This window comes from Aethina tumida, chromosome 4 (assembly GCF_024364675.1).
Source record: "Aethina tumida isolate Nest 87 chromosome 4, icAetTumi1.1, whole genome shotgun sequence".
Lineage (NCBI taxonomy): Eukaryota > Metazoa > Arthropoda > Insecta > Coleoptera > Nitidulidae > Aethina > Aethina tumida.
This window is the reverse complement of record NC_065438.1, coordinates 25,209,961-25,232,714: the sequence shown is the minus strand read 5'-3', so window position 1 is coordinate 25,232,714 and position 22,754 is coordinate 25,209,961. Positions and strand designations below refer to the sequence as shown.

General features: G+C 30.7%; 1 protein-coding gene across 1 annotated transcript; it reads right to left on the bottom strand.

Moving 5' to 3' along the window:
* Positions 1 to 2,212: 2,212 nt before the first annotated feature.
* Positions 2,213 to 21,161, bottom strand: LOC109601151 (probable citrate synthase 1, mitochondrial). Its single transcript, XM_020017376.2, has 6 exons — positions 21,005 to 21,161; positions 9,646 to 9,807; positions 4,507 to 4,704; positions 3,526 to 4,047; positions 3,159 to 3,467; positions 2,213 to 3,097 (listed from the first exon to the last, which is right to left on the bottom strand). Exons 1-6 carry the CDS (start codon positions 21,038 to 21,040, stop codon positions 2,933 to 2,935), a joined length of 1,392 nt encoding a protein of 463 aa, XP_019872935.1. The 5' UTR covers positions 21,041 to 21,161; the 3' UTR covers positions 2,213 to 2,932.
* Positions 21,162 to 22,754: the final 1,593 nt, after the last annotated feature.

Sequence of the window (22,754 nt, the reverse complement as noted above, 5' to 3'; positions counted from 1 at the left end):
ATACTATTGCATTTTCAATTTTTTAAAGCAATTGTTCTTTTCGTTTTTTCATTTAGCACCACATACAGTACCAAAAGAGTTCGATCCATCTGAATCTTGAGGCTGACTTTTGTTGCCTCTGTCGAGCAAGATGTCCCTCTCTAGATTCAGACGGGTCACTGTATACAATGATGGCCAGAGTACACATTACTATATTAAAGTCAATTATAAAACTTATCTCTAATTAAATGCAATCAAAATATTTTATATTTTATTTAAAATAATTACTTTATATTCTTTCTTCTATTATTTATTTTGTACCTAATTTGTACTTAAATTAAATCTTAAACTAAATAAATGCGAATTGTAGCTAATTAAAGAAATAGCACGCTTTTGAAAAATGTGTTTGTTGAATTATAATTAATATTTTGTTGGGTACCCTTTGTTCGTTATAACAACCTATCTAAATTTGTTGCTTTTTGGTGTTTTAATCGCGAGTACATGAAATTCACAAGGTTTCAATTGTATTTAAATCCGGACTTTACGCTGGCTAATCGAAAATCTCAACTCTTGTATCTTTTGACCGTAGATGTACGTTTTGTATCATTATCAAGCATAAAAATCCATGTAATTGGTAAATTATCGTTAGTAAATGGTTCCATTACATCTCCCATGATGTCTTTATATATGAAACGGTTTATTTTACTAATTATTTTTTGTAATAGTCCTAATACACCAAACAAAACAACCCCAAATCAAAATATTTCTTCCATACACCGTGTTTCAAAGTTTTCGTAGTGTATCTGGGATCCATACTTTTATTAGGAGGACGATGAATGTATTATTTACCATCTCATTTTGTTCTATTGAACATGGGTTCATCACAAAGTACTATTCCTTAAAATTCTGGAGGATAATTAAAACATTTTCGTCCCATCTTTTAGTGTTGTCACACTCATTTAATTTATTTGCCTAGATGTTAAGAAAGGTTATCGTTTATTGATTTTTACAATTTATTTGTCTATAAAAAAACTTGTTTTTATTAAGACATTTTCTTATTGTACTTTGAATTGTGTGTGTTGTTGTTAATAAGCATTGTAAACCATATTTCGGAAGCGATATCAGCAATATTTAGACCTTGATCTTTAATGTTAATTATTACTTTCCTCTTCTCTGAAGAGTAATGTTTTTTCTTCTTATTGAAAGTGAGTTTATTTAATAAAATAATATATATCCTACTAAGAATAAATTATCCCTATTAAGAGTATTGGTAAATACATACATAAAATGTAAATACAAATGTGCTATTTCTTTGGCCAATCAAATCATACTAATATATGCGTTTAAAGTAATATCTCTGGCGTTTATCAGATGTGCAACAAAAAAATAAAAAAAGTATAGAATATTGAAATATATTTTTTATACTGACTAGAAAAAAATTGAATAAAATTCTTTTATAAAATATCTTACAAAATGTATGATTTTAAATTTTGTTATTTCACCTTCTGTCCAATAGGATATTTTCTAAGAACTGGTGAAGTCGACCTCTGTTATCTTGCAACTGTTCTGACAATTCTTGATCTTCTTCTATATGTAATTACAACTTCATGTAAACGTCGCTTAGTGGAAAAGTTAGGTAACTGGGTAAATTTCTTCTAGGATATTATTCTGCATATTTTCTTATAGGAACACCTACTCTTCCTTGACATTCGCCTAGAGTTAATAACTTAACACATTAATAAATCATCAAAAATATATATTTAAAATTTGTGTACATTAATTTGATGGTATCTGCAATACTTGTTATAAATACAATCTGAAGCTATTTCTTAATATCATACTTATATAATTTTGTATTCTATCACTAAACACTTTCATTAAACATTAATAACGAAATGGCTGTGATAATCAAAATTAATCAATAATACTTTTTTTTCTAAATTCTCCAAGTATGAACTTGAGTAGAAAATAGGGCGAGAAAAAGAGGATAACCCCCCAGAATCTACACTACCATATCACTATAGAAAATGTATGTTACGTTGAAATGTAGGTATCTATTTTAGAATAATACATATAAAATATAAACAATCAATTTAAACAATTAAAGATCACGGTAATTAAGTAAACAATTTGAAGAAATGAAATCAGAAAAGAATTTTATTTAATTTCTTTTTTACATTTATTGGGAATATGTGATTTATTTCTCCATTGACTTATTAAATAAAACAACATATATATTCCGTATTTTTTATTGTTTGTGATTTTCGCTAGAAGATACAATGCTGACATTATAAACCAATTACAACTTGATTTTCGATGTAACATTCAATTTTCTAAAAATTACTTTACGAGTAGTATTGTCGCAGAACTTGATCCTTTAACAAATGGAACAATATTCATAAAAGTTGAGAGTAATTTGTCAACTTTTACGAACAGTTCAAACATAACAAAAAACTTACACTGAACTGTAGGTACAACTATTACAGTCTATAACATCTACAATCTAAATAAATCAACAAAATTGAAATAAATACGGCACTAAGATATGTTACAACATAAGGAACACGTATGTTCAACTGGGAACATACTGGACTGTTTTAAATAAGTTTTATAAATATAAATAAATAAAAAATATTAAGTTTTTTAATATAAGAATTTGTTTAAATAAAACAGTAAGCCAGTGAGAGTATACCAGGCAGAACTACCTACCATAAATTCAGAAAAATGGTAATGACCGCATAAAATTTTGAAATATAATCACATGCATCAATGAAACTGAAAACTTGACCCAATGCATTACTTTAATGCTGAATTTTCCGTATGTTTAAAAAATGTAAAAGTACACTTGCGTGAGGTAGAACAGTTTATAATTATGTTAAGTTCGAACGGTAAAACACCCCACCACAAGCATGTATTGCAATGAATCAATTTTCAACAGACTCGCACCATCACTTTAGTTGGCTTTGAGGGCCTTCATCAGGCAGTTGGTGGACATGGATTTTGGTCTTTCAATTGGCAGACCAAGGGCACGGTCCCAGATGAGAGAAGCCAATACACCAAGGGCTCTTGAAACTCCGAAGAGAACGGTGTAGTAGTTCATTTCTTTAAGTCCGTAATACTAAAATGGATAATGCAATTTTAGAATACATGTAAAATGAATGAAAGTTAGATGTATTTACCTGAAGAAGGACACCAGAGTGGGCATCTACATTTGGCCATGGGTTCTTGACTTTTCCAAGTTCCAAGAGGATTGGAGGAACAACCTTGTAGATGTTGGACACCAATTGGAAGAGTGGGTCATTAGGCAAATGCTTCAGAGCGAATTCTCTTTGGCATGTGTAACGGGGATCCGTCTTTCTCAAGACAGCGTGTCCGTATCCAGGTACGACTTGACCAGATTTCAGTGTCTTCCAGATGAAGTCCTTCAACTGCTCTTCTGTGGCTTTGTCGCCGATTTGTTGGCGGATCTTTTGGAGCCAGATAAGTACCTGAAATAACACAACAAGTTTAGGTTACGTAATATATAAAATAGTTGTGTGCACATACTTCTTGGTTGGCGAGACCATGGAGTGGACCAGCAAGGCCGTTCATACCAGCGGCAAAGGAGAGGTAGGGGTCACTCAAAGCGGATCCCACCAAGTGGACGGTGTGGGCAGACACGTTGCCACCTTCGTGGTCGCTGTGGATTGTCAGGTACAGCCTCATGAGTTCGATGAACTCGGGGTTGTCGTAGCCCAACATCTGGGTGAAGTTGTAACTCCAATCCTTGGAGGTGTCGATGGCTCCGATTCCAGATCCGTCCCTGTAGGTGTTACGGTAGATGGTGGCGGCGATGACTGGCAGTTTGGCGATCAGATCCATGGAGTCTTCGTAGGTGTACTCCCAGTATTTGGACTTGTGCACACCGCTTGAGTAGGCCTTGGCGAATTTGCTCTCGCTGTTGAGGGCGGTTATGGCGGCGGAGAGTTGGGACATTGGGTGAACGGTGCTGGGAATGTTGTTCAATAAGGTAACGACGTGAGCGGGGAGTTCTGCGCGTTCAGCCCATTCTTTGGAAATAGCTTTTACCTATAATTAATATTAACATTATAATAACACATTTATTTAGTATTTGTTACGTAATAAATTTAATACATTTAATTTGCTTAGCACCAGCATAAAAGAGATAATTTTGAGTATATCTATATTATTAATAATACTTTATATTAATTTAGAAAGATCATGGGTTATAAAAATCGCGTGACTCAAAATTATCAAACGCGATTAACAACATCAAATTACTTGCAATTATATAAAACTAGCCTTAAGGCAAGAATTAAAATTATTTTTAGAGAATGCTATCACATACAAGTTTACACCTTTAATAAGTATTGTATGATAAACAAATCATTAATTATTTATCAAATAAAATAATCAAAATACGTCGTATACCAATTTAAATTTCCCAATGTTTTGGAGATGATGACTTTATAAGTGATCATTAACGAGCATTGGGTAACGTTTACCGTTTTGATGAAATATATTTACCTGAGCGTCAGTTGGTACATTACCAGTGATGAGCAACCAGAACAGACCTTCTGGCAATGGTTCAGAACCGCCTGGGGCCTTGGGGAGGACTTTCTGGCATTCGGGGATGGAGAGACCTCTGAACCTGATACCCTCATCGGGGTCGAGTACTGAGGTTTCACATACCAAACCTTTGATGCCTCTCATACCACCATACATCTGAAAATATTTCGTAATTTAAAATAAATAGTTTCAGGGTGTCATTTTTTAGAAATATATGATAGATTAGCGACTGTTAATCTGGCTTTTTAATTTGATTAAAAGACTAAATTCACAATAATACGCTTTATTACAACAAACGTACTTTAACCCTCGACATCTAAAGCTTGACTGCCTGGTTCTTTCTTAAGAACTGCCCCGATTATTAAATGTAAACAAATACTTCAGATTTGCTTATAAAACAAAACTAGTCTAAATAGATGTGAGCACGTCGCATCGGTCCATCGGTGAAGGTGATGACGTAAGCTAACACGGCCTTCCTGACATGTGGGGCGTCCTCGACCCTTCCACAGTTTTGCAAAGATTCACCTGACACCGGTAATCTGTAAACATTATAACAGCAGTACAAGCTCAAAATATATTCGAAGAACTAAGTCTAAACCTTATTTCATTTAACAAAATAGACTGTTATGTGGCACAGTTAACAACCACTAGAAGCTCAGAGGCGACTCAACCATCAACAGGTCTGTTACACCCATGACTCTCAAGTGCTATCAAAAGATACCATATTCTAGCCAGGAGCTCAGAGGCGGTTCAACCACTACCAGGTCTATTACCCGCTTGTCTCACAGACCCAGAACACAACAATCTAAGCCTGCAGAGCAGGGACCTTAAAAATAGCCTGCCGAGCAGGGACCTTTAAACATAGCCTGCAAAGTAGGGACCTTAAACATAGCCTGCAAAGTAGGGACCTCAAACATAGCCTGCGACGCAGGGACCTTAAAAATAGCCTGCCGAGCAGGGACCTTAATCATAGCCTACTAAGCAGGGACCTTCACATATAGCCTGATACACAGGGACCTTAAACAGCCTACTAAGCAGGGACCTTTACACACATTCACACATCAATCTTATTAAATAAATCTATATCCATCATACCTTATAGAATTTCTGTATCTGGCCAGGTTCGTAACTGTTCATGCGCTGCTATTGTAGTTCTACCTCGGCTGCCAATCCTTCGGAGTGCGTACCTCTCATTAGGTTAACAATGCGTTATCTCAAAGGGTCCGTGATACTTTTGTTTCAACTTTCTTCTATTCGACAGCTAACAGCGACATCTAATCCTAACGAACTTGCTTCTGTATGTAGTTCGGTTGACAATTCCAGATCAAAAATGTTGAAAATCGGATAAGAAGTCAATCGTACATTTTCACATTTACATGTCCATTCAAAAGATTTTCCCTCACGTAACAGTGCAGATATCGGTGCTGTTAAAGTTGCAAAGTTTTTCACGAAACGTCTAAAGTATCCAGCCAGTCCTAATAATTGACGAACACCTTTTACATCTTTAGGAGCTGATGTTTGAGCGAGCGCGTCAACTTTTCGCGAACTAGGTTTTACCGTACCGTTTTCGATCACAACACCCAAATATTCCACAGATGTTTGGAAAAAGTTACATTTTTTTATGTTTAAAACAAATCCGGCCTTCGAAAGGGCGTCAATGACCTTTCTTAAGTTCTTAAGACCTTCTTGAATGGTTCGAGAGGGGCACAACACATCATCAACGTAAACAAACGCAATATCGTCTTTAAGTGGTCCAAGGGCTTTATCGATGGCACTTTGATAACACGATGGGGAGTTTATAAAACCAAACGGCATTCGATTGTACTCGTAAAGTCCATCTGGTGTCACAAAAGCAGTTATATGTTTTGAATTCTCTTCTATTTCAACTTGGTGAAATCCCGATTTCATATCAAGAGTACAAAAATATACAGCTTTGGCAAGGGCGTCAATCTGATCTTGTATCCGTGGTAGAGGATAATTATTACGTAATACTTTTTTATTTACGTCTCGATAATCTACACATAATCTTGTGTCTCCGTTTTTCTTTTTGACAAGGACTATTGGGCTTGCATAAGGAGATTCACTTTGTCGTATTATTCCACTCTCAATTTGTTCTTTTATTATTTGTTTCACTTGTAATCTTTCGCCATATGACAAATGACGGGGTTTATAGGCCACTGGCTGTAGATCACGTAATGTTATTCTTAACTTGTTTGTTGTTACTGCGGCCGGTGTTTGACTTATTCCATTTTGGATTATTGTTTTTATTTCCTTAATAACCCACTCGTCCAGTCCTGACAAATTTAAGTCATTTTCTTCAAACGCGTATATAGCACAAATTCGTTGCCTATCACTATTATCATATACAATGTCTACACTGTTTGCATTAAATTCAATTTTAATACCTGGTCGTTTTAAAACATCAAGTCCAATTAGAGCGTCAACATCACATCCCGGAATTGATCCATCTGGCACAATTAGAAAATCAATTTCTAATGTCATGGTTGGTGTACACATCACAACACTACTGCGACCCAGAGGCTTCATAACACAATTTCCTACACCAGACAGTATTTGGCAATCCGGTTGAATTTGCAAGTCTAAGGCTTTCGCTATTTTTTCGTGAAGTATTGAGATATCTGCACCTGTGTCTACTAAGTATGATATTGAACTGATCATGGAATTGTTAGTAACCGTAGCTGATGGAAATGAACGGATAAAACGAGTGTTTTTTGCCAGGAGCACTCGTTTTGATGCCTCATGTCATTGTTTTTTACTATAGCATGTATCTTCTGAATGTCCATTCACTCCACAGATGTTACAAAACTTCTTATTTGCTGAGGTGTTGTTGCCAGACGAAAAATTTCTTTGATGTACTCCAGAAGGACCCGGCTGTACCTTTTCCGACATATTCTGTATTTTTTTCGCATTTTTGCAATCCACTGCTTTATGTCCATAGCGTTGACATCTTCTGCAGTTTCCTTGAAACGAACGCTGATCACGAAAGCTATACGGTCGTTTTCGTGACAATTCACGCTCTCGCACACCAGCGTTCAATTTATTCGCATCACAGGTAGCCAACAGTTTTAATAGTTCAGAATCACATGTAGGAGCTAGCAAGGAGATTCGATTTTTCACTTCTGTGTTTTGAATATCGTATTCAACAAGACTTAACACAACATTCCATGGAAAGTCTGAATAAAATCTTCTAATTGCTGTTAATTTGGCGTTACCGTATTCTACTAGTGAATCAAAACTTGAACTCTTAATTGCTAAACAATTTCTGATACGAGTAGCAGGAGTACCTAACTCAGGAAACGCAATTTCAAAATCTCGTCGAAAAGAAGCCCAATCTCTAATAATAGGTTTCCAATGTTGATAAAAGCGTGCTGCACGTCCTCGTAAAGCATGACCAGCTTTTAAAACAATAAGAGTATCGGATATTTCCAGCTCCTGTTGGATCCTAGCAACATCATCCATCCACTCAACCATAGTAAACGGTGTATCATCTGGGTCAAAACTGGCAAGTCGAAACTGCGCCGCCGCGGCACTTACACCTTCTGATACTGAAGCGGAAACAGGTTGCGTCTGCGCAGTCACCCTCAATGTTGCTTGAGTAGTTTGGGCGTTGGCCATTGTCGATAAAATTTCCATGTTTTGTTTTTGGAATCTGTTGTTACTTTCATGCTGCTAGCCTCTCTCCGATGCACTTTTGGTAATGTTCACAACGTTCGGACTCACTGCGCGTTTGTGTTTTTCACTATTGTCTGTTCGTTCACAAAGAAACACAAAAAAAAAAAAAAAATATTTTTTTAGGTCCTTTCTTCCGGAAATAATTCACGAGAAGATATCCCACTTCTGATGATAGATTAGCGACTGTTAATCTGGCTTTTTAATTTGATTAAAAGACTAAATTCACAATAATACGCTTTATTACAACAAACGTACTTTAACCCTCGACATCTAAAGCTTGACTGCCTGGTTCTTTCTTAAGAACTGCCCCGATTATTAAATGTAAACAAATACTTCAGATTTGCTTATAAAACAAAACTAGTCTAAATAGATGTGAGCACGTCGCATCGGTCCATCGGTGAAGGTGATGACGTAAGCTAACATATATAGCATATTAATTTAATAGTTTTTAAAAATTTTGTAGCCTAATCAATATTATTAATAACAGTGTGTAAAAATGTTGAGTATGCGTCGTCCTTCACGTGTAACTATTTTTGTATCAAATTTGGACTTTCTTGTTATTGAGTGATAAAACTTGCACTAGGAACTTTAGACATACTACTGACCCGGAAAGAGAAAAATTGGTTTAATCTCGTTAATATTGAGAAACAAACAGCATTCAGCCATTATTTTGAATATGTTTGTTATTAAATAATACGAGACTCAACACAGAATAATAAATGTAGTTGAGGATATTAGCTATAAAATTTAACCAACCCAATAACCTTTAGAAAAAGCTCATGTAACCTTGAATACTATAAAGGGTAACATTAATTATTTGCGTCTCTAATCTCAAATGTTGTTACAACAAAGAGATCTTCTGCAAAATTATTTATCGCATCAAGAAGACACGCCACAATCACGAGATTAACTTGATGCGTTTTGTCTTAAATAACATTGGATCATTTCATTATGTCACATCGTGCACTTTATTTATAATTTGACATTGAAAAAACGTAATTAAAAAATTAATTTATTATCAAAAATTTTATATCAAAATCTTTGATAAACACATTGTGCAACAGTGTTTATTGTGCCTGAATTATAATTTAATTATATTTATTTAATATAATACCAACAGCTATTTTCAAATAGTTATCTGATTAACTTTATCTGCGACGGCAGTTCCAGCAACTGAAGTATAAGAATGATAAAATAAATCAAGGCCTCTTCTTGTACTTTGGACAAATATTGATGCAGACTAATTTTATTAAGGGTTTGGCGTCAATGTAATTCTGTTTATCAATTTCCAATTTACTCAGATGTGCAAATTAGATTTATAAATAAATAATAAAACACTTGTCATAATTGGAGGTGTGACCGTCTGACTACAATTGAGAAATATTATAAACAAATTTTGCTTACCATGTCGACGGTAATTTCACCGACTTTAGCTGAGCCATGGTTCTTCCTGAAGTTCTTAACTCGTTCTTGTTCTTTGGGGATTTGGGCGGCGAGAACTGCTTTGAGATCTGTAGATGCATCGCTGAGCTGTCTTAAGATGACTGATGCCTGTGGTACGATTTTCTGAAATAAAAAGTTTATTACATGTATTACTATATTCTCAAATCTTAATTTATTGGGGGGTTATGGGATATGAAGAAATATAGGAAAGTCTTGAGTATTAATAATTGCTTTCCTAAGTCGTAGATAATAATCTCGTACATTTATCATATATACAACTTGTGTGTCACATATTTGATAACATAATTCGATAATAAACAATTATTTGTAATCCTCGCCGTTTTTTCATAAATCCAATTGAAATATTGCTTTATCATTAAATTAACGTATCTATCTCTCCGTCGCATAATATTCACAAACAACGATGTAGACCAAGTCAAATGATGCTGATAAGGGAAAACAATGTTATCTTCGAATGTCACGGGATTCTTCCATATATATATTTATTTACGGATGAAATGAGGAATCTCGATGGTAATTCCACTCAAAGTCCAAGTGGGTGAATTCTAGACAAAAATTAATTGATGTTCACGTGATGATGCTTTTAAAAATTAAGAGTTTGATAATCTATCAATTTTTTGCACGTGTACAAACAGGATATTTATGGATAAATTTTGTAGTTGTAGTTTTTTGTGGGTTACTTCTAATTTTTTTTACTAGTTTAATCTAGTAAGGACTGAGGTTATAGTGTAATTGCACTATTTACGTTGTTTTACAATTTTCTTGTCAGTTTAATTATTTCCGACATTTTTCATACCTAACTGCTTTTAATAAAAACATGTACTGCCGATACTAAACAGATCAATTAGTAGTTTTACACGAAAACCGTCAAGTGTTTATCCAGTATATTAAAAGTTCAAATATTATTATTAATTCCAATTTTTTACCGCATTGTAGCAGTTTAAAATACACTATGTATATGTGTTAAAAACAAAATCAACAATCAATTAATAAATACTGAATTAATGAGACAAAACTATTGTGTTTAATTTTTTTGGGCAGAATTTGGTTAAAGTTAAAGAGATTTTAAAGTATATTTGGAGGTTCATTTAATTTACAGCAAAATAATTTTTAAAATCTCAGTTTTAAGATAAAAAAGTATAAGTTCAAATGTGAATTTTAATTTAAATTATGATAAAAACTGCAATTTATCAATTAAAATGTGGTGATGTCATGAATATGTGTTAATAAAATCAATAATCAATCAATAAATAAATAGTGAATTAATGAGACAAAAATTTATTTTGAGCAGAATTTGGTTATTTCTTTACTTAAAGTTTCGTACATTTTTTTCATAGAATTTTGAATTTTAAGATATACCAAAATGTAAAGAAGTTAAAGTGATTTTAAAGTATATTTGGAGGCATAAGAAGTCATTTAATTCACAACAAAATAATTGTCAAAATCTCAGTTTAAAGTTGAAAAAAGTTCAAATGTGAATTTTAATTCAAATTATGATAAAAACTGCAATTTATCAATTAAAAAGTGGTGATTCCATGAATATGTGTTAAAATAATCAATAATCAATCAATAAATAAATACTGAATTAATGAGACAAAAATATTACGATTTAACCAAACTTGACAAAGTCATTGATTAATAAAAATCGGGATACAAATATCTTCTATTTAAATAAGTTTTGGAATTTGGTAATAAGTTTATGGATTTCTACCGTTTTTCCATAGAAAAGTTTGACGAATTTTATAATAAATTGAAATATACCAAAAAGTAAAGTATTTGTTACAGTACGTCCTCATTTAGTCCATAACAAAATAATTACCAACTTAAGTTTAAAAAAAGTCCTACATTCCAAGTTCAAATGTTAATATTAATTCTAATTATAATAAAAACTGTAATTTATGAATTAAAGTGATGATTCCATGAATATGTATTAATAATAATAATAATTAATCAATACTGAATTAATGGGAGAAAAATATTCTGATTTAACCAAACTTAACATTATCAATGATTAATAGAAATGGAGATAGAATTAACCAAATTTAAAATTTTGGTTCCGTTTTTATCAAGTAAATTCTATTGAAATCATTTTCATCATTTTTTTTTTCTTAAGTATTTGTAAATTTTTTTATAGAAAAGTTGATTTTTATAATAAATTAAGATATACCAAAAAGTAAAGAAATTAAAATGATTTTAAAGTATGGTTAATCGACAACCAAATAATTATCAAAATCTAAGTTTTAATAATTCTAATTATGGTATAATTTGCAATCTATCAGTTTAAAAGTGATACTTCCATGAATATATATGAAAAAATCAATAATCAATCAATAACTAATGAGTTTCAATTAATGTGTAATTATGAGGATCAATATTATGATTCAACCAAACTTATGTAATTCAATAAATTTTAAATTTTAGTTTTAATAAATATTTTCTTTTGAAATTAATTTATTTAACTCAATTTGGTAATATAATAATTTTTTTAAATAAGAACTTTTTCCCACAAAAAAGGTTAATAAATTTTATAACATATTAAAATATATCAAAAGGAAAACAATTTTAAAGTAAGCTTGGTGTATTTAAAACGTCCCCTTCAATTCAATTAGTAAAATTTAAAATTTTACTAATCATCTTATTAACATTTTATGTCTATATAAAATAATTATTTCACTCTGTTTCTTCAAAAAAATATTGATAAATTTTATAATAAATTTAGATATATCAAAAAGTAAAAAAAGTTTATTAAAGGATTTTAAAGCAAATTTGACGTAGTACCCGTCTTTAATCCACAACAAAATCCAAAATCTTCAATTACCTTTCTCCAAATTCTGCTCAAAAACTGGAAATAATAATTTTTAATCTATTTTTATCAATGATCTATTCGTTATGGGACATCCCGCATTTTAATTTTTATTTAAGGGACTCCATTGTATATTTTATAGTTAATTACAAGACCCAAATGTTGAAAACAAATCCGGTTTTAATGCAAATATATTCACGACACTTCTGTCTACCATTGTATTACAATTCCTAACGTCTAGTACCGGTTGGTGAATCAATCAGATATCAAGTCATTATCAAAAAAACCAGTTTGATCGCGACCTTCTTTAAAAAAAATCCCAATTAAAATTTATTCACATGTCGGAATCGCCCGAGCAATTCCTTCATGGAATTTCCTTACAAAGTTCAAGTTCAGAGACACGCAGTCACACTGCGTTCGAGTGGAATTTGCCGAAAGTGTGACGTGACACTCATATTTAGTCTCGACGTCTTGCGTTTTGTGTCTGCGTGGAAAATTATATTTGAAACGATTATGTGGTCGCCACGTGGATTTTTACCTTGTGTATTTGCGTTATTTGTACGTTGGCGTATTTACCACTCGTTACGGCTTGCAACTGGGGGACCAAATATTGATTTTAGGTTGCCCCCAAAGACCAAGAACCCTTACAGCGGATGCAAACAACTTGTTCTGAACGTTGCACGTTTCTCTTATCAATCTGAACCTTGCTATTTTAATGTTACGCAATTGACTAATTTGACTGTCGTTTCTTTACACACTTACAGGTTTTTAAAGTGCTTACGTAAAAGCACTACAAGTTTCTGAATATTAAAACGAATAAATAACTTTTTTACTTGGTAACAGTAATCAACATATTTCGATGAGTATCATGCCAATATTTTGTAGGAATTAATTAGCAAATTACCACAATGTTAAAGATAAATGATCCAATTGTAAGACACTACATAAGTTTGGTATTATAATTAGTAGTTATGTGGGTTAAAGTCCGGTGGTGTGCCAAAATTAAACGGCGCCAAAGTAAAGAAACAAATAGGTTGTCGATGCAACATTCAAATACAAACGGACCTAAAATTAAGGCTAAATTAAATTACTTTCACTATATTTAGACCTATTGACTATTTGAAACTTGAATTGATTTACTGGATGTGAAATTTGTGTCAGGGTGAAATTTATCTGTTTTCTTTGCTCATATTGTTTTTGTGAGCATAATTTTTTAGTATTATTTTCCTTAGTAACTCCGATTAAAATTGTCACATGTAGATTATTGTTGACTTAAAACGATGCAATAAATTCTCCTATTATTGGTACATTATCATGGATTTTTATTGATTCATAAATTGCAAATCAATATGACATATGTAAGTAGTTAAAATGAATTATCACGCCGTGAAATTTTAATAACAAATAAACAAACATTAATTTCCTACTCAAACGATTGAATGATGTTAAGGTAGTTCTGGAAATAGACCTCAAATTTTGTTTTTTACTCGAAATAACTTAAAAATTGGCATGGAGTGGATATCATGCGGATAGTCTATAAACATTTTCGATATTCAAAATTTAATAATAGATTTAAATACGTGCGAATCCCGATCGACCTTCGTCACTTACGTACGAAGATCACTTCAGAAAAATCGCAGACCAACGTTTTAATGCCGAATCTAAAATTATCATGATGTTTTGGAATCTCGCAAAAATTAAATATAAACTTACTCTGAATTTAGAATTGCGGTTTGGAATTAATTGGGTGAACCTACGTTACGCCACAACTAACTGTTTCATATTTGTTTTCATGAAAAACCATAATTGTTGTGGAAATGTGTACTGTTGATGTGGTTAAGTTTATTGCACACAATTCTTTGAATAAAATAAATAAATGTGCTGGTATTAATCAGAAGCAAGTGATAAAAAATATGGTATTTATCATAAATATCGAATAATTATGAATATTCAGATAATTATTAAAAAAAGAAACATTATAAGACGTTATACGATAAACACACTATTGTTGTATTTTCAATTATATTTTTTATATTTCTGTTTAATAACAAAGGTTTATTAGAAGAATTTATAAACTCTTGTTAGATTTTTATACTACTATCAATATCATTATTCTTATTAAGAAGATTCTAAATAAAATTTTCTTAGGAAAGAAAAATTTGTACTTCATTAATAATATTTTGTGTACAATTGGTGATATATTGAAGATGATATTTAGAGAACGTGGTTTAATGCATTTTGCAAGTTTTTGACTAGTTATTTCTGACTGTTTTCTATAGAAGAATTTTGGTGAATTATAAAAATTCCTGATGCATTTTGATATATTTATCAATTGTTAATTCTCCCATGACAATTATCAAAGTATATCATGATGTTCAGCAAAACAATTATCATTATTATTATATTTGTAAGTAACCATATTATATTTTTAAAGAAAAAAAATTTTGAATTGATGGAATATAAACTTCATTAGTATTTGATGTAAAGAAGATTGATGATATAATGAAGATGATATTTGGAGAACGTGATTTAACGAATTTAAAGTTTTTGACTAGTTATTTCTGTTTGTTTTTTATAGAAGAATTTTGATGGATTATAAAAATTCCTGATGCATTTTGATATATTTATCAATTGTTAATTCTCGCATAACAATTATCAAAGTATATCATGATGTTCAGCAAGACACTTATCATTATTATTATATTTGTAAGTAACTATATTATATTTTTAAAGGAAGAAAAATTTTGAATTGAAGGAATCTAAACTTCATTAATATTTGATGAAAAGAAGATTGGTGATATATTGAAGATGATATTTGGAGAACGTGGTTTAATGTATTTAAAGTTTTTGACTAGTTATTTCTGATTTTTTTTATAGAAGAAGTTTGGTGGATTATAAAAATTCTTGATGGTTATTGATATATTTATCAATGATTAATTCTCACATGACAATTATCAAAGTATAGCATGATGTTCAGCAAGACAATTATTATTATATTTGTAAGTAACCATTTCTTATTTTTAAAGGAAGAAAAATTTTAAATTGATGGAATATAAACTTCATTAATATTTGATGTAAAGAAGATTTGTGGATATATTGAAGAAGATATTTAAGGAACATGGTTTAATCTATTTGATGTCTTGACAAGTTGTCATTTCTGGAGATTTTTATAAAAGATTTTGGTGGATTATATAAATTTCTGGTTGATTTTGATATATTTATCAATTGATAATTGTTACATGAAAATTATCAAAGTATATCATGATGTTCAGCAAGATAATTATGAGTATATTTTAAAAGGAAGACAAACTTTGTATTGATCAAAGCTAAGCTCCATTAATAATATATAGAGATAAAGAAGATGATATTTGGAGGACGTGGTTTAATGGATGATACAGTTACATTGAAGGTTTTTAGAAGAATTTTACTGGATTACAATTTTTTTTAAGGATTTTAATGTATTTATCAATTGATAATGATTATATAATAATTATCAAACTATCACATAATATTTAAAAAATATATATGTGTATTGATTAAAGCTTCATTAAGAATTTGAGGTGTAATATTTGGATATAATTATAAATATTGTATATTTTTCTAGAATAATTTCTTATAGATTTTGATATAATAATCAATTGACGATTTATAATGATAAATTTTGTTCAGAAGTAAGCTAATCTGAATTTATAAAATTTGTTGAAATATTAGGATGTTATGGGGACTGGTGACATATTGAAGGTAATATTTGCAAAATGTCAAGTTTGTTTGTGGCAAAATAAGTAAAATTCATATTATGGAGTCACTGTTATTTGACGGAATACCAATTAACCACACCTTCCATTTCATTATTGACTCGAAACATCCATCCAAACGTTAAAAATTAGAAAATCCCGCACCATAAATTTAATTGTTAATTTTTTATAAATAAAACGACTTAAATATGTTAAGAACTTTTAACTTGACCTACTATTGTTATCGGAGTCTCACTAAAAAATACTTACGTCCTTCACCACGTTTATTTACATAAAATTATTTCATTACGAACTGGTTTAAGTTAACGCCGCGTTAAACGAAAATATTATCGGCAATTCGCAAATTAGTTTCGTAAACTTCGAAAACAGCCGGAATCACCTAGATTGGATGGCGGGGCAGCCATTCGAAAAAATCGTGTCGCATGATTGTCAATGATCTCGACCTTCATTCGCAATTGCTTCTCGGAATTATCTGCGATTTCTTGGAAGAAACGTTGATATAACAATCGAATTGATCTCGTTAAACGTTCAAGCGGTTTGATTGGAGGGAAAAGTGACTGGTTAAAATATACGCGGGGCACATTAATATTCACGATACCAGCAAATTAAAATTGTTTTCCAATTGAAAATGTTCGTAATTAATGGATATAAAAAAATAAATGGAAGCAACGTCCTCCAAACGCATGTGATCTAAGGTCGTGACGTCCATTCATGTTTGTTATGTAACGAACGAAAAACGGCAAATTACCTTACAGGAAATAAGGAACAAATATTATACAAAGTATATAGTTATAATAATAAATTAATATCATAGAGTTTGAATTAAACAATAAATAAATTTTTGGTTTATATGTGGAGATATTATTATACAACTTTACTTAAAATTAAATGACTCAAATATTATGCAAATGACCCCCGTAACAACAAACTTAAAAGTTACGAAATTCTGGAAGTGTGCATAGTCAGTGACAGACACAAAATTAGACACAAGATAAAAATATGTTTTGGCATGTGAAAAATCCACGAAAAAAATAAACGACAATAACATTGGTCTTGAAAATCGACCCAACTATCATGCGATAATTTTAAAATCCTTGACAAGACAACCAACGAAAATTATAAACAATTATTTTTCAATCACATAATACTGAGCTATTGTGTGTGTGACGTACTTTCTAGAGTTTCCTGCACGTTGAATTGGCATATTATCTTTTATTTATTCAATAAAAATCATTTTTTTTATTTGTCATATGTGACCCTGCAATTAACATTAATAATTATCAGCGGTTTAAAAATACGCACGTTTACTACACAAGACAATCATGTTTGTCTTGTCTTTGAACATGCAACGTATCGTGTGAAGAATTGAATCCGTTTTTACAGTCACGGATTGTTTCAACATATTTATGATATAAGATTTCCGTATTTAATATTGTTTTCATAACTAAAATAATTCGTTTTGCTTTCATCTCCAATTAAATGCTTAATTATTCCACAAACAAAATTGTAAAGTTACTTTAGAAAATAAAAACATCAGTTAATTAACCAGGTAAGTTAAAAATAGACAAATATTTTGCAGTTTTACCTCATAAATAAAAATTAATGAACCACGTAGATACTTTGTCGGATTTAAGCAGTATTTAAATTTAAATGTTGTTTTGAATGAGTGAACTTGATAACATTATTATAAGAACATTTTATCAGAATAAGTGGTCTTTAAGACTGACAAACATAAGTAATTATATTATAAATCATATTATACCTAGAGAATAGGTAATTAAGTCTAATTACATATTTGTTTAAAGTTTATTGATAATATAGGAATATTTTGAAAATTGAGAAAGTCAATGACACCAAGTTATCACAAAATTTTACGTTAAATGCAAATTATTCATTTAATTACTTATTTTAAAAAATTCATATTTATGGAATACATTTTGGAAATTTTTTGCAGCAATTTAGGAGAAAACAAAAATTCACAACAAATCATTTTTACAGAAAGATAAATCTTGTATTGGTCGAAGTTAATTTCAATGCATATATATATCAATATGAAGAAGATTGATGAAACATTGAAGATGCTGTCTAGAAAACGTGGCTTAACTGATTTGAAATGTTTTTGACAATCTGCTATTTCTGGAGTTTATTAGAAGAAGTTTGGGAGAATCCAAAAATTATATGAAAGAAATGTCTGATAAATAAATACAAATTATTCATTAAATATTTTGTATGAATTTAAAAATATCATTCATATTTATAATTGATTTTTTTTTGCTAAATCTTGAAGTTTTTCAGAAAAATTATGAGGGAATACAAACATTTTTGAAATTTGTTTTGTATAGACAAAAATAAATCTTGTATTGGTTGAAACTACTCTCATTAATTGATGATATATTGAAGATGCTATATAGAAAACGTGGTTTAACTGATTTCATAAGTTTGACCATCTATATTTGGAGGTTTTTAGAAAAATTTTAGAAAAATAAGATGGACATGTCTGATGAATAAATATCATATATTTGGAGGTTTTTAGAAAAGTTTTGCAGGAATAAAAAAATTATAAGATGTCTGATGAATATATACAAATTATTAATTAAATAATATTTTGAATGTATTTTGTAAAATTAATTCATATTTATGGGATATATCCGGAAAAATGTTTAATATGATAGTCTTTTTATAGAAAGATAATCCAGTGTGGGTCGAAGCTAACCTCAATTCGTAATATTTGGTATCAGTATGAATAAGATTGATGATATATTAAAGTAGAAAACATAGCTTAATAAATTTGAGATGTTCTTTGACAATCTAATAGTTCTGAAGGTTTCTAGAAGAATTTTGGCGGAGTGCAAAAATTGATATGACGGATATATCTGCTAAAGAAATATAATAATATTTTGTATGGATTTAAAAAAATAATTTTTAGAAAATGTGGTTTAATTGATTTTACGTTTTTTAAGAGGAGATCTTTTAGAAGAATTTTGGGAGAGTTCAAAAATTCTTGATACAACTATCTTTTTAAAAAAAGAAAAATCTTGTATTGTTTGAAGCTAATTCATAATATTTGGTGTAATACCAATATGAAGAAGATTGATGATACATCAAAGATTCTATCTGGAAAACGTGACTTAATTGATTTGAGATGTTCTTTGATAATCTGATATTTCTGGAGGATTCTGGAAGAATTTTGGAGAAGTGCAAAAATTATATGACGGATATATCTACTGAAGAAATATAAATTAATCATTAAATAAAATTTTGTAAGGATTTTACAAAATTGGTTTAATTGATTAGATGTTTTTTGATATAAGTGGAGATTTTTTAGAAGAATTTTGGGAGAGTTCAAACATTCTTGATATAACTATCTTTTTAAAGAAAGAAAAATATTATATTGTTGGTGTAATACCAATATGAAGAAAATTGATGATATATTGAAGATTCTATGTGGAAAACGTAGATAGTTTAAGAGATTTAAGAGATTCTTTGACAATCTGCTATTTCTAGAGGTTAGACGAATTTTGAAGGAACATAAAAAATAAAATATTGTTTTGTATGTATTTTAATAGATTAATTTTTATATTTATGGAATATATCTGGAAAATGAATTTATTAACTGATTTTATGTTTTTTGATATATCTTGAGATTTTTTTGAGAGAACACAGAAATCAAATCAAATTCTTGATATGAATAATCTTTTTATAATATATTATTGGTCAAAGCAATATCAATTCATAATATTTGAAAAGTTATTTGATAATCTTCCATTTCTGATTTTTTTTAGAATTATAGAGGTATACAAAAATTTTTGCTAATTTTTCCACATTATTAATTAAAAAATATATTAAAACCTTCAACAAGACTATCTCCAATGTGCTGCTAGATTTGCGTGTCATCTCACATTATCTTCATTATCTAATTTTAAGCAATTTTCATTATCTGGCAAGTCCATAAAATTAATTGAACAATTGTACGGTCGCCGAAAAAGTCACACTGGGAGATAAACTCGTGATGTAGATAACATCTAAAAAAAAGTATGTTTACGAAACTCCTAAATTCTACTAACTGTAGTTGTTCTACAAAAAAATATATAATCAAGTGTGTCAATAAATTCAGGATATTCGTCCAAAGAGCAGATGTTCAGGTAAATTTGTTCAGCGTCCTATTATATAAAATAGACAGGACAAAGCGTCCTTGTGGGTCAACCGACAACGAAAATCAAAATAATTAATAAAAAAAACCCTCATCAGCATAATTTGAAACGCAATTACATAAATGCGCCAAAAACTGCGAAGTTGTTGTGCAGCAATTTTTCAGCCTCGATTCCCAAGAATGCGAATCTCTCATGAAGTGAATCTTTCATCGTGTCCCAGTAACCTCTAAAAATCTTACGTAACGGCCAATCGCAAAAAAAAAAAAATTATACGGTCGCAATTATATAATGCGGTGGGACACCGTATATGCTCGGACGACGGTGGCACGTGGTGATCCTTCAAACAATGCGAAGGTTCGCCGATTTTATAAGGAAAAACGACGGGGATTTTTCGCCGAGGTCACATTCCCAACTCCACGGTGGGCCAATTTCGCGAAAAATCAGCGTCAACTCGGAGGTGCGGGCCGAGGAAAAAGTTTTCGCAAACCGCCCTCCGCACGAGCGGGCGACGAAAAATTTGGAGGGAAGCTGCCGAAGGTGTTTTAAGGCTGGTGACACACGTCCCGTGCCACCGGTTCATGTATACATACCTGCGTAGTAGTTGCTGATATACGAAACAGAGCCATTTTTTTTCACTTAGTAACTTTATTTCAAATAAAATCACCCACCACAGAACTAACGAGCTGATGTCAGCGACTGCTACGCTGGCTCACTTTTAAAGGACCGATATAGTATGAAATAGTAAAATTATGAACCGCGACTGTGTATCGGTGACCTGCGCAGTGGACGCAGTACAAGGACGTACAACTGGGGCAAGCGGCACTTGTACTTTTATAAATACTTCAACGGTTATCGTCAGTGACGCACAAAATACAACTACACACTGGACCAATTAAAGGGACACGCGTTTTAAGATAATTTTTTGTCATAAGTATCAGATAATGGGAGGTTTTTTACAATAATACAAACAGGGCCCCACCCACCGTGATTAATCAATACAAACATCATCAAGATTAAGATTATTATGTTATTAATAATAGGATTGTTGTTAATTATAGACATTAGATTGCACATTTTGCAGTTGTTAGACAATTTTAGAATTTGCGACACAGATGCCGAGGTGCGTTGAATGAACTATAGGATGTTAGTTTAAGGAATTTTAATAATAAGTCTTTTTAACATTAAATCAAATTTAACAATAATCAAATAACTATTTTGTATTAAAAGTCCAACTCTAATTTATCGGTAACTCAGAATAGAAGCTTGATAATATTACATTTGCAAAATCGACACCGGATATTCCATAGTTTGGTAGTATGTGTAATATGATGTGTGGACCACGTGTTGTGAATATTTAAAGTAAAGTTTAAGCTTAAGTTAAAATGCAATATACACGAAAACTGTTAATATTTCTATATTAGAACTGTACAGAGTGTTCCAAATTGATAAAAAAATATTACATTGAATTTTTTACGTAATGTAACATATTCCCTCAAAAATATATCTTTGGTTAAGATATAACAATATTCATATTGTTGAACATATATTTTGAAATATTTAATACAGTAGTGGTCAAAGAAATAGAACACATTACTATTTATTGTTAAATAGGCACACCTCTAATTAAATACTATCAAGGTATTTTATATAATATTTGAAATAATTAAACTATGTTCTCCCTACAATTATTTATTTTGTACCTAAATCAAAATAATTTCCACTTAAATTAAATTTTAAACAAACTAAATATAAAATGTGACTGAGCACATTTTTGAAAAATATATATTTGTTAATGAATTTATACATATGTAAAGTTTAAGGCTTTCGCGACCATTGTTTCCGTCTATAGTTATTCGGGTTTATTGGTCGACGTTTGTCGGAATTAATAATTCGTGAACAACTATAGAAATGGAATTTATACATATTTTAAACAAAACTGTTAATATTTTGTTGGATACCCTTTGTTCGTTATAACCAGTTGTAAACGGTGAAGTAAAGATTTAATGAAATATAGGCAATGGTCGTTTGAAATTAAATTTCACTACTCTTGAATTAATAACCACAAGTTATCAATTGTATATAGACCCGGATTTGATTGACCGTCTGGTAAATCGAGAAACTTTATCTTTCAACCAATTTTGGATAATTCTGCTTCGTAACATTATCATATGTATGTAATTGATGAATTATTATTGGCAAATGGTTTCATTACATCTATAATGGTATCTTTATATACGAAACGGTCCATTTTACTCATAATTTTTTGTAATGGTCCTATACCATGCCAAAGAAAAAACCCCAAACCAAAACTTTTCCTCCGACGTGTTTCAAAGTTTCTGT

Bases quoted from the DNA above. Each gene is read 5' to 3' on its own strand.
- LOC109601151 (XM_020017376.2), bottom strand. From the start codon at position 21,040: ATGGCTCTGTTTCGTATATCAGCAACTACTACGCAG. The intron at 4,705-9,645 runs GTAAGCAAAATT...AAATATTTTCAG, and splicing joins GTGAAATTACCGTCGACATG to ATGTATGGTGGTATGAGAGG. The intron at 3,098-3,158 runs GTAAATACATCT...TATCCATTTTAG, and splicing joins ACTCTGGTGTCCTTCTTCAG to TATTACGGACTTAAAGAAAT.